The sequence below is a fragment of the Monodelphis domestica genome, chromosome 6, assembly GCF_027887165.1.
Source record: "Monodelphis domestica isolate mMonDom1 chromosome 6, mMonDom1.pri, whole genome shotgun sequence".
NCBI lineage: Eukaryota > Metazoa > Chordata > Mammalia > Didelphimorphia > Didelphidae > Monodelphis > Monodelphis domestica.
In genome coordinates this window covers 79,507,827-79,520,734 of record NC_077232.1, presented here as the reverse complement: position 1 = coordinate 79,520,734, position 12,908 = coordinate 79,507,827, and the positions used below count along the sequence as shown (strand labels likewise).

General features: G+C 43.5%; 1 protein-coding gene and 1 long non-coding RNA gene across 10 annotated transcripts in view; one reads left to right on the top strand and one right to left on the bottom strand.

Moving 5' to 3' along the window:
• The window catches only part of LOC100022326 (DNA polymerase nu), a 479,612-nt gene extending 466,704 nt beyond the window's left edge, over window positions 1-12,908 (top strand). For 8 of the 9 annotated variants that reach the window (XM_056802316.1, XM_056802317.1, XM_056802320.1 and 5 more), the window contains 2 exons: window positions 8,252-8,313; window positions 11,598-11,752. In XM_056802316.1, the coding sequence (XP_056658294.1) occupies window positions 8,252-8,313; window positions 11,598-11,708 (173 nt within the window). In that variant the 3' untranslated portion in view covers window positions 11,709-11,752. Of the gene's footprint in view, window positions 1-8,251; window positions 8,314-11,597 lie in introns of all 9 variants that reach the window. The other variant, XM_056802319.1, reaches the window with a different exon arrangement.
• LOC130455027 (uncharacterized) lies at window positions 7,802-11,822 on the bottom strand. Its single transcript, XR_008912803.1, has 3 exons — window positions 11,744-11,822; window positions 10,109-10,247; window positions 7,802-10,013 (listed from the first exon to the last, which is right to left on the bottom strand). It is a non-coding gene; the product is annotated as an uncharacterized LOC130455027 (long non-coding RNA).

The window sequence follows — 12,908 nt, the reverse complement described above, 5'->3', positions numbered from 1 at the left end:
ATAAGGGAGGGACTGGGAGTCCCTTTGGGTGACAGAAGAATGGGTTAAGATAAAAAAGGTCAAGGGGATGAGAAAAGGGAGGGGAAAGAGGTATACTTGGAGATGAGTACATATCAAGAGGTTGGGGAATAAATTGAGGGGATAAGGTAGAGACTCTTAGGACAAGATGGGGAAGGGATTTTTAGACTCAAACTCATATAAAAAAGTAAGAGAGTATGACTGGGGGATAAGGACGGGATTTTTGGAAAGGTGGATAAAATAAAAATTAAAAGGAATGGGGGAAGGAACAAGGGAGGACCCTTTGGAAAGGTGGGCCAATTTGGAAGTAGGAGGGCAAGGGTTGAGGATAAAGGGGGATTTGGGGGATGGGTGGTCAATTGGAGAGGTATTGGTCAGAGGAAATTGAATATCTGAGAAGGAATATGGCAGAAAGAAAGCAAGAGAGGGACAAATAGTAAGGAGGAATGGAGCTGCTGGAAATTAAATGTAGTAGCATAATATTCTATACCTTGGCTGATCCAGGTAAAGCAGGAGTCGTAGTTATGATCTCTGATAGAGTTGAAGCTAAAGTGGATATAATCAGAAGAGATAAGCATGGTAACCATATTATGTTGGAGGTACTATGAATAATGAAGCATTATCAATATTGGATCTGTATATACCAAGGTTTATAGCATCCAGATTTTTAAAAGAAAAACTAAATGAGATACACATGAAAACTGATAACAAAATAATAATAATGGGGCACTTTAATTTTCCTCTATCAGAACTAGATAAATCTAACAAGAAAAAAAAAAGAAAGAGCTTAAAGAAATCAGTAAAACCTTTGACAAATTAAATATGATAACTATCTGGAGAGCCCCACACACCCATGAGGCTAGCATAGATAAAAGCCTGGGCATAATTATAATCCAAATATAGTTTCTGGTGGGATGACAGTGGTTTAGAGAGCATAAATATTCTGCAATTTCTTAATTTAACATTTATCATACTGTGAAGGTAATATTGCATTCCTGAAGGATTAAGTCATTGGAACAAAACTTCCACTGGGCATGACCAAGCTGGAAGGCTTGGTTTTGCAATGAGTATGGTTCTGACAACAGATTGTATCTGCTGCCTAGGGCCAGTCTAACTAAATATGGTCTTGGAGGGGACAGCTGGGTAGCTCAGTGGATAGAGAGCCAGGACTAGAAATGGGAGGTCCTGGGTTCAAATCTGTCCCCAGATATTTCATAGCTGTGTGACCCTGGGCAAATCACTTAACCCCCATTGCCTAGCCCTCACCGCTCTTCTGCCTTAGAACCAATTCTAAGGTGGAAAGTATGAGTTTTTTTTTAATAATAAATAAATATGGTCCTGTTAATGTATGTTAACTCAGAACCAGATGGGTTAAATTGATCAAATTAAATGCTGATAGGAACAAGGAGAAATAGGCCTAATATTACATTGCTAGAGAAGCTATAAATTGTTCTTTAGAAAACAAGATGTAAATATAGCTTAAGAACTATAAAGCTGTTCATGCTCATTGACTTAAGGATCCCATTACTAGGATTAGGCCCTAAGGGCATTATTGAGAAGGTAAAAAGCTCTGTATATATGAAAATGTTCATGAAAGCTTTGTTTGTAATGACAAAATAACTGGAAATAACACAAATACAGTGATAAATGGCTGAATAGTATGTGATATTTGAATGTAATGGATTGTATTATGTTATTATAAATGACAAATACTGGAAATATAGAGAAAATAAGAGAAACAAAGATATGAAAAGAAAAGAGAATAAGAAAAATACATACTATGATTATATTTTTTAAAAATAAGTCACAAAATCAAGAGAAAAAGTATCAAAGTAAAACAAATCCAAAAAGAACTCAAAAGGAGAGGATATCTATATTAGCACACACATATATAATTTATATATTTTAAACAAATTGTAAACAATGTAGAGTTTGTGGTTTAGCACATGATTTTTTATGCACTTGTTTATTTAAATGTTTTTGGTAGTGGTGATAGTGGTTACTATGTATATAATTTTTAAAAACTGAAAAAAAGAAGAAAAATTCTATATACATCTAGAGAAAAAATGATGGAATCTGAAGGCAGAACAAAGCATACTATTTTTCACTTTATTTTCTTTGTAGTTTTAAAAAATATATCTTCTTCCATGACATGGCTAATATGAAATACGTTTTGCATGATTATCCATACATAACCTATAGCAAACTACCATTTTGAGGTAGGGGAAGAAAGAATGTGTAACCCAGTTTTGAAAAATGAATGTGAAAATTTGTTTTTACATGTAATTAGAAAAATAAAAGGTTATTGAGACAAAAAAGATATTTATTTTTCTTTTAAACATTCTGAAATATCCTGCTGTGGTTCTCTTAAAAATTCATTTGTGGGGGCAGCTGGGTAGCTCAGTGGATTGAGAACCAGGCCTAGAGACAGGAGGTCCTAGGTTCAAATTTGGCCTCAGCCACTTCCTAGCTGTGTGACCCTGGGCAAGTCACTTGACCCCCATTGCCTAGCCCTTACCACTCTTCTGCCTTGGAGTTAATACACAGTAAGACAGAAGGTAAGGGTTTAAAAAAAAATTCATTTGTTCCATCAAATGCTGATTCAATTTCTTTTGTCTTAAAATATTTACCTGTAGTGGTTTGTGATTTTTTTGGATGTTTTTGTATTTGCTCTCCATTTCAGTTTTTGTATCTTCTCTATTTATTTAGTTGAGCTCTAGACTTAAAAAAAAAAAAAAAAACCCTTACCTTCTGTCTTAGAACCAATATTAAGTATCCTTTCCAATGCAGAAAAGTGGTAAGGGCTAGGTATTGGGGGTTAAATGACTTACCCAGGATCACATAGCTAGGAAGTGTCTGAAGCCAAATTTGAACCCAGGACCTCTCATCTCTATGCCTTACTTTCTATCCACTGAGCCAACTTGGTGCCTCCTCCTCTAGATTTTTTAATTGATTTTTTTTCCTCTTGAAATCCTTGGTTTTCACTTTATTCCTTTTCTATTCCTCTGTCCCCCATTTTCTGACTCCTCTCTTTGACGGAGGGTGGTTTTTTGTTTGTTTTGTTTTTGTAGCTAGAACAGAATATTGTCTCAACTTCCTCCTATATATGGAAATCCGCTTTCCAGCAATCTTCATCTCTGTCCCAAGTAGCTTCTAGGGGTGCAGGCTGGGCCCTAGCTATAATCCAAACCCTTTTCCTTCAGATCAGGAACAACTCGTTGCTCCAGCTCTCTTCATCTGTCAGTTCCCTGACTGAGGTGAATTAGCAATTATAGTACCCCTTTTTGCAGAGTTGAGGTAGGAAAGAGGGTGTTACAGGCATTGTCTACTGCCTTGAGCTTCCTAAAGCTGGCCCAGAGCTTTTCTGGGTAGAAACAAACATGGTTTCTCCTTCTTATCCTAACGTCTCTCTCCTAATATGCTTGTGCTGCTTATTGGAACAGAGATGAGGCTCACCATCCAAGTCTTTCCAGTGGCAGGGAATTTCCAAAGCACAAACTCATGTGTTGTACAAAGACGGGGAGATTAGGAGGGGAAGGTGCCGCAGGAGCAGCTTGAATGAGCTCTCTCCTCTCCTCTCCTCCGCCTCTTCGATTCCCTCGCTGCCATGAAGTCCCCGTGCCCTGCCCTGCCAGTGACTTTCTTCTCCAGTTTATACTGCATGTATCTCATGTGGCCAGTTCTTCCCTCTCATTGGAATGTCAGCGCCTTGCAGGCAGAGGCCTTGGAAAAGCCTTTCTGAGAGCTCAGCACTCAATGCAATGCTTTTTGGCACAAAGTAAGCATTTAAGTACCTGTTCTACGTTTTGACATGAAAACAGCTTCCCATACCCTATACATTAATTAATAGTCACACCATTATTATTAGTTAGGGAAATACATCGTGGAAAAAGTCATCATGACTTCATTAAGACTTTTTAACAAATCCAGATATCACTCATCACAGCAGCATTTTACACATTTTTCAATACTGATATATGTGTACCTACAAGACGTAGCTGTTTGCCTTTGGCTCTCATCGTAGAACGTGAGCTCCGAGCAGAAATCGTTTTGCCTTTCCATGCTTAGCACAATGATTAATACATACTTGATTGTCCTGTACATTTTCTGCAATTTACTAACCATGTGGATCTGGGCAGGGCCCTTAACCATCCCCAGCCTCATTATATTTATCTGTGAAGTCGAGAGAGTAATGTTTGTATTACCTGCCTCACAGGACCACTGTGAGAAAAGCATTTCAAGTGAAAGGACTGCTGGACCTGATGCCGGGAGACGCTATTGACTAGCTCTGAGACAGTGATCAACTAACTCTGATCATCTGAGACTCAGTTTCCTCACCTATAAAATGAGCTAAAATATATATATATATATATATATATATATATATATGTCACTGCCTGCTTCACAGAATTTTTATGAAGAAGGCTCTTTGTAAATCTCAAGGTCTAAAATTCTGTAGAAGTGAGTTATTATCATTGTTGTTGTGAGAATCGTATGAGGTCATGTATTCAGATTTGTTTTACTCATCATGGTGTAGTGGATAAAGAGTTGGTCTCAGAACCAGAAAAGATCTTGGTTCCAGTCCCCCTCCAATGTGTACTAGATGGATAAGTTTAGGCAGTTCATTTAATTTCTCAGGGCTCTGGCATCTCCTCACCTGGGAGTTCCCTTTTTGCCAATGAAATCACAGGTCCAGTCCCAATCCCTGACCATTTAAAATCACTATATATGTTGAATCATCATGCAAGTAAAATGCCCAACATGGTAAGACTGCCTACCTAAATGAGGCTAAATCTATGTCCAGCAGATAATTCCAAGAAATTCATTCCCTACCCCAAATGCCCTTGTGGTTTCTTCACTCCTCATCAACGTTGTGATAATTTATTGGATTGGAGAATGGCAGTCACCCTACAACACAGAAGTGCTGTCAGATGGGCTCCACATTTGTCTGTTTGTTGTGCTCCTTCCACTTTTCTCTTTAAATCTTCTTAAGGAAGACATGGCTTTATTGGGTCTCTGGCCATGGTTTTTGTGGACTTGTTTTCCTCCCACATACTTCCCTATTTTGTGAGGCAATACTGCTCATAATCTTCTTTCATCCCTCACAAGATTTTGCAAGCAAATTTATGTTCAAAACCAGGGTTACCCTTGGCTGCCGCATTTCTCTGAGATGATTTCTGGACTTTTTTGGCCACCTCTTCATGGTGACCTCTGCGTCTGTTGATATTCTATAGAAAATCATGATAATCTATTTTATCTATTTCCTACTTTCCAACATATGTAGCTTTTTTTTTAAAAATGGCCAGGCCTGTGCTGTTATAATTATATGCCAAATCTTCTGATCCTTATCTTTTCCTCTAGTTTTGTTTTGATTTTAATCTTAGCTCTAACAAGTTGATGCGATGACTGCACAGAGCTGATTCTGAAATAGTTCCCACATTAGTAACCAGTGGTTTCCTGTTGAGATATACTGTTTCTCTGTGCTATTGTTTGGTGCTTGCCAGCACTTTCCAAGTCTCTTCTTGAAGGAAGTATCCATAATATAGGTATAAAGCTACTGAGTAGTCTATAAGCTTTTGACCTCTCTGATTTCTTAATTTTAACCAGATTTTCTAATATACTTTTTCAGCATCTCCCCTTAGGCCAACTTTTGCATTGAAGTCACCAAGAATTAAGACATAGGTTAACTTAGTTTGAAAGATATTATCAAGTTTTTCAAAGAATTTCTCTACCTCCTCATCCTCTGCAACATATGCTGGTGGATAAGCTACAATTATCTTCATATGGTGATCTTTTTGCTTATGTTCACATGACTACAAATCAAGATGACCAGAGGTCCCATGAATTTTTGTTTCTTGTCTTTGGACACACTAGCACCAATACTCCAGACTTCTTTATTTGTCTCTCCAAGAAAAACGTGTGAGCTGTTCTGTCATATATCTGCAATCTCCTTAATGTCTTCTGGTTCATTTATGGCAAGAATGTGTGTTGATATGGTTCAATTCCTCTGGCTCGGAGTCCTCTCATTGGACAAGGAGAGAGGACCAGCAGTTAAATTAATACTTATTAGAAAAATGTAGCATGGTTCTTAACTCCTTCTGGCCCCTTTTCTGCCCCTTTGCCAAAGCTAAAAGTGGCCATACAGGAGGAAGAGAACCAGATTTGGGGTTAGAGGGCCTGGGATTGAATCCTACCTGGGCAACTTACTACCTGTATAAGACCTTGTAGAAGACACCACATCTTTTATATTTCAATTTCAATTCCATATGATACCTTCCAATCTCTCTTCTGTCTCTGTCTCTGTCTTTGTCAATCTCTCTCTCTGTCTCTCTCTGTCTCTCTCTTTCTCTCTCTCTCTCATGAATTGGCATTGCCAAAGAATTCATAACTTGGTGCCCATCCTTGACAGAATTCTGTACAGGAATCTAAATTGATCCTTAGGCAGGTGATACAAACTCACTGGCAGAAGTCTATCCATTTGGGGAGAATCAACCAGGGCTATCATTCTGCTGGCACGGCCTTCAAAAATCCACACCACTCACTGTAAGGCATCATATTAGAATTTTGTGTTTGTGTGTGAAGCCAAAGAAGAGCCCACCTATATATCCTAAAAACCAACCAAAATATCTACCATGGCAATCAAAGTGAGTTAGGAGTGCTCTGTGCTTGACCCTCCCTCCATTTCCTACTAGGTTCAGATCACTTCCTTTTCACTCTCTAACCTATATCTGGGTTCTCCCTCTATTTCCCATCTATATCTTCCAAGGTGAAAATGGAAGGGACCCCAGAGACCATCGATTCCCATAAGTATCTGAACAGGAATTCCTTCTAAGATTTAACAAATGGTGTCCCTCAGTTTTTGCTTAAAGACCTCTGGGGAGGGGAAGCCCATGCCTGAAGGAGAGAACACTTTTGGAGAACTCTTGTTTTTAGGAAGTTTTTCCTTACCTCAAGCCTAAATTAGTTCCTACAGTTCCCATTCTTCACTCCTGGTTTTACTCCCAGGGGCCAAGGAGAATGGATCAAATTCCTCTTCCATGTTACAGCCCTTTAAATACTTAAAGACAGATCATCATGTGTCTCTTAAGGCTTTTCTTCCTTGTGTTAAACACCCCCAACTTCACTATTTGATCCTCTCATGGCATACCCTCTAGGCCCTAGTACCATGATGGCATTGATGGATAATGCTGGAACATCAACCAAAGCAACAAAATAATAGAAGTAAGCTCACATTTCTAGAGAGCTGACAGTGTACCAGATGTTTCCCCCAAACAGCATTGTGAAAAATAGGGATGTTTATTTTATTATGTGGCTATTTTATAGACTAAAAAACCGAGATTCAGAATGTTGAAGTGACTGGACCATATTCAAAGAACCAAGACTCTTCTCATTCATTCATTCATTCAGCAAGCATTTAGTAAGCACCTACTGTGTGTGGAGCCCTTTGTTCAATCACTTGAGGAGATAAAATGTTTCTGAAGATAGAATGCCTGCCATTACAGAGGTTGCAATGTAGGGAGGGGATGAGATATACACACAAATATTTATGATAGATATAGTGATGCATGATAATTGCAGGAGAGCTATAAAACAAAATGCTGCATGAGGTCCAAAGTACAGCAATTTCTTCCATATATCCATGACAACTAAAGAACTTGGAAGTGTCTCAAAGTGGGTTCAAAGAGGATTTTACTTTTACCTCAAGTTTTTCACTGAGAGCCAGTGTGAAAATGGGATTTCTGGTACATAAATACATTTTGCAATCAATTTTTCAACAATTTAATTTAGTTCATTATACATTTATTAAGCACCAACTGTGTGCAAGGCACCAAACAAGGTAAAGGTGTCCCTTCCCCCAAAAAATGTACATTCTTAGAGGGTTAAAGGAATGTACCCAGAGAAGTAAATACATGGTCAAGAGGCCAAGTGCCCTGATAACTGGCCTCCTCTAGGACACGGCCCTTGACTGAGCTTTGAAGGAAGCTAAAAATCTTCAGAGGCAAAGTAGATGAGGCTTGCAGGCCTGGAGCCAGACAGCTGAGGAAGTTTGTAGCTGAAGGGTTCTGAGTAGGGAAGTGCTGCTGGAATGCAGGTATCCTGCAAAGGACTTGCAGACTTGTAGCGGAAGCCAAGGCGTGATGTTTGTGTTCAGCACAGTACAAAATGTCCAGGCACCTCAGGATCTGTGGGTGTGATAACAACTGGATGTGTTTGTTTTCTGTCTTGATCATAGCACTCGTCAAAGAAACCATGGAGTCACTGCAGAACATCCAGGCTATAGGACTATGCCTGAAGGTAAGAGACTCAGCCTCACCCCAGTCAGACTTAAGGACACGGGAACCCTCCGGGGTTAACGTCATTAAGAACTAACTCCCTTGGAGACCAGTGCCATGCAGAGGATGGAGGAAATGAGGAGGGTCCGTTACAGGTGCCCTGGTATGCTCTGGAGGATCTTCTCACTTCTTTTGACTCAGATTCTCTCCCAGAAAACAGAGATGTGCTTCCCTAATGCACTGAGAACAAATCCTCAACACAGTCATACTGTTCCCGAAAATATTTTTAATAAAACAAAACAAATGCTTTACTAAATGACCCTTTGACCCAAAGATTCCCTAATACCAATCTCTGTGGCCACTCACAGTCCAAATATAGGAATTCCATTGGCAGAGATCTATGACAAGCTCTCGCTCTCTGCAATTTCTCTCTACCTTCCTGCCCCATGGCAGTTCTCATCACCTCCACATCCCATACAGTTTCCCAAGCAAAGCAAGCTTGAGTCACTTGAGTCATCTCACTGTTAGGTGCCATCTCCCTCTTCCAGGATGAGAACAAAACAGGTCTCCAAATGCCATCATTTCCCTCTTCCCAATAATTTTCCATTTTTCTTGTTTTCTCTATTATCTGCTAACCACCAGCCCCATGTCTATTCATGCCCGTTTTCAACCAGGCACTAGTTTTTGTCCAAGTCACTCAAATGAGAGGAGAGAAGGAGAAAGATTCCATTCCCTTCAATAAGTAGCTCTTGCCCTAGCTGGGTGACCCTGGGCAAGTCACCTGACCCCCACTGCCTAGCCCTTACCACTCTTCTGCCTTGGAACCAACACACAGTATTGACTCTAAGATGGAAGGTAAGGGTTTGCTTTAAAAAAAAAAGTAACTCTTGCTTGTCAGTGGAGGCTATGATGAGTCCTGAGAAAGGAGGTTCCCAGATACGTGTTGAGCATTAACGAACTACATGGGCACTATAGCTGCCAGGGGAATTAGTTAATTTGACCAATTTCTACTTCTCTGGTTTTCTCTCCTTTTCCTGCCCACCTCCTCATGAGGAAGTTAGCTCATAGGCCATTTTGCAGGTACAAAACATTTTATCTCTTCTATCGCCTTTGATCTTCACAAAAACCCCAAGACAGAGATAAAACAAGCATTATTATTCCCATTTTACATTTAAAGAAAGTGGGGTTCAGAGAAATAAGATGATTTTCCCCCAGTTTCATGTGAAGATCACTTTGGCTTAGAGTCAGAGGGTCTGGGTGGACTCCTGATTGAACTGTGACCTTGGCAGACACCTGGCCTCTCTACACTTGTTTCCTCCCCCCCCCCCCAAAAAAATGAAGGGATTGGATTACATGACCTCAAAGGCTCCTTTCAACTCTAAATCCTATAATCCTTACAACATTCCACCAAAATAGGGAGGGTAAATATTATTGTTCCCATTTTGCCAAAAGAGAACAGTGAGGCCCAAGATCACATAGTAAGTGACAAAGCAAGGACTCAGACCCAAGTCTCAGGTCCTTCCATGATACCGTGCTTGCATGCCTGTTCCCAGATACACCTTGAAATTGGCTTCTGCTCCTTGGCTCATTCCTTGTCTTCTTGGCATGGTCTCCTTGGGTGCTGACTCTAGGAGCATCCTTTCTTGGGGAAGAAGCCCATTTTGTCATCTGACTCCCCTTCCCTAAATTGGCATGACTCAGTCTTGTGGTGTGACAGTGAATCTAGAAAAAAAGTCCTACCTCTCAATAAAGGTTAAAGAATCCTCGAAGAGCAGAGCATGCAAGCCCAAGACCACCGGCCACAACCAGAAACTAACCTTGTCTCTGCTGAGCTTTCTGGAGCAGGTGATGGCGCACTGAGCTTGGGGTCAGAAGACCTGAGGTCAAATCCTCATTCTGCTTCTCACGTTCCATATAACCTCGTCATTTAACCACTCCAGGACTCAGTTTCTTCATCTGTAAAATTAGGGGTGTTAACTAGATTGTCTCTAAGGAGTCTTCTGGCTCAAAATCCTTTGGAACAATCCACTGAGTCTTATTAGATACCACTGAAATCACAAGTCTAGACACCCCACTGCCACCACTCCCACCACCAAAATAAAAAGATTATTAGGCGCCTAGTACTGCGCTCCCCTGATGGCTCAGCTTGGCAGCAGTCCATGAGAGAGAGAAATAAGACTGCTACACTAAAAGGCCAGGAGCCTGGGCAAGGGCTATTCCAGATGGCTCCTTGAGGTAGTGAGATACTAAAGCTAGAAGAAGGGAAATAAGTGAGTGCCAGGACCGAATCTTCCCGGAGCACCTCTTCCAGGGGCCCAGGATAGCAATGGGTGGAGCTCTCCATTTCAAGGAAGGCAATGTGTGACCCTGGGTAGGTCACTTGCCCTCTGTGGGCTTCCATTGCTTAAGTCTCTTCAGTTTTAAATGCTACAATTGTGAATCCTGGCTGTTCCCTGGAGGGGAGCCTGCCCTGTAGGGCTCCAACCCCAGGTCTGCCTGGGTTTGAAAGCTGGCTGGGCCTTTAACTAGTTTGGGATAAGTGACTCCCTTTGGGGGCAATCCATTTAGTGTCTGTAATGTGGGGGCAGTAATTCCTGCCCTGCCTACTCCTCTGGAGTTGCTTTGTCTGTAGCAGATATATAAAGGTTTCATTTAATTCCAGAAAGTCTAGTTGAATGCAAAGTGTATGTCAGGGAGGAGCCTAGCAACGGGGCTTCCATGTTACCCAAGTTCCTTTGGCAGGAGGGTCCTCCTTGTTTCTAACGCCTGGTTGAGGACCAGAAGAGCCGATTTCTCTCGGGCCATAACCCAGGAAGTCATCTTGCCCAGCTCTCCCATTTTCCTTCTAAGGAGCTCAGGCCGGTGACTTGTCTAAGGTCCCACAGGCAGCAGCTTGCCGAGGGGGAAACTAAGCCTGGGCATCTGAAGCACTGTTCATACAGCTCCAAGGTCCAGCTCCCTCAAAGGCCAGAGCCCCCTGCATGACTGCCTTATTCTCACTTAGGGACATTTGTGGGGTTCGGGGGAGAGTGTGAGAGAAGCAGCCTGGAAATGCCCGCTTTTGTTATGAAGAAGCTGGGCGGGCTCCTGCGCGGCTCCCCTGCCAAGTGGCCTGGAGGAAGTCGCTTGACCCCTGCTGGCCTGCAGGCACTGGTGAGGGCATCCAGAACCCTCAGTTTCCTCCAATATAAATAAGGGGTGGAGCGGAGAGTTCCCCTCCCGAGCCATCGCTAAGCCCCTCGCCCGGCTCCCCTCAGCGGTGCCCCGTCCTGGTCCCACATCCACCCAGTGCCATCTCTCCCGCAGGTGCCCCTGAAGGTGAACCTCGCCACAGGCCGGTCGTGGGGGTGCCTGCGCCCATTCCCGGAGGCGGCGCCCGGCGCTGCCCGGCCCTGGCCGGCTGGCGTCGGTCACTAGGACAACAGCAGCCCCCACTGAGCCCCCGGCCGCACCTCTCTGCGGGTGCATTTCTCAGCTTCATTTCGTTTGTAGCCCCAGGCAACCGTGGCGGCCGAGACCGGATCTCACTGGAGCTTTGGCCCGGGCTGGCCCGGGCTGGCCCGGGCAGCACCAGCGGGGAGTCTTTTGTTCCAGCCCTTAACCCTTGCTGGCCAGCCTCCGCCTCCCCGCCGCGCACATCTCTGGGGTGAACTTGGCCGCGTCACTTAGCCTCTGTCAGCGTCCATTTCCTAGTCAGACAGATGGGCACCATAAACCCTGCGCAGCCTCCTGCTCCAGGCTGTTTTTGCAAAGCGCTTTGCAACCCCTAGAAGCGATATGTAAAACTGTGCGGGTCTACTTTCCTGAAGGGCTGCGCTTTGGAATGCCGGGGGCGGGGGGGGGGGGGGGGGGGGGGGCGGAGCTCCGCGGTCACTGGCCCTGCTGTGAGCCGGAGGGAGCACCCGGCCTTAGAGGATCAGGCAGCGGGCATCCAGCAGGCACCGTTCAGGGTGCCGAGGCCTCCCTCCCCCCACCTGGAGACATCCCCAAACCTTCCAGGCAAAATTCTCTAGACTCCGTAGAGTCACTGGAGCGTCGATAATGGGGGCTGGCATTTGCATAGCATTCTGGGTTTGCAAAGCATTTGCCCCAATCATCTCATTGGATCTTACCAGCCCTGCCTGTGAGGTGGGCACTGCGGATATTCTCTCCTCCATTTTGCAGATGAGGAAACTGAGGCTGAAAGAGGTTTCCCCACTATGTTTTCAGCACTTGCTACAGTCCACCAACTGTTATTGGTGAGGGTGGGCGATCCTCTCTGAGCATTTACAATGGAAAACTGTGTGCGCAGCTCGCCGTCTGTACCCCGGGCGTCTGCCAAGAGTTTCCAGGGCAAAAGTGCCCGGCTTGGGTTTCAAACCTCGGCGCCACAGAGGAGGCTGCTGGGGAGCATTTGGCATTGACTTGACTTTTGTGTTTTGCGAAGTATTCGTTGGTGTCCCCTTGGCCTTCAGCAGTGGCGGGAGTAAGCCTCCGGGGCTTCTCCTGCCCAGATTTCCCAGTGTTCTCCCCGAGCCCGCACCCCAGCTTGTTTGTTGGACAGCCCCCAGCTTCACCGCACTCTGTTCTTTGTGACAAATAAAAAAAGGAATAAATCCTCGGCAGGCAGCACTGTTA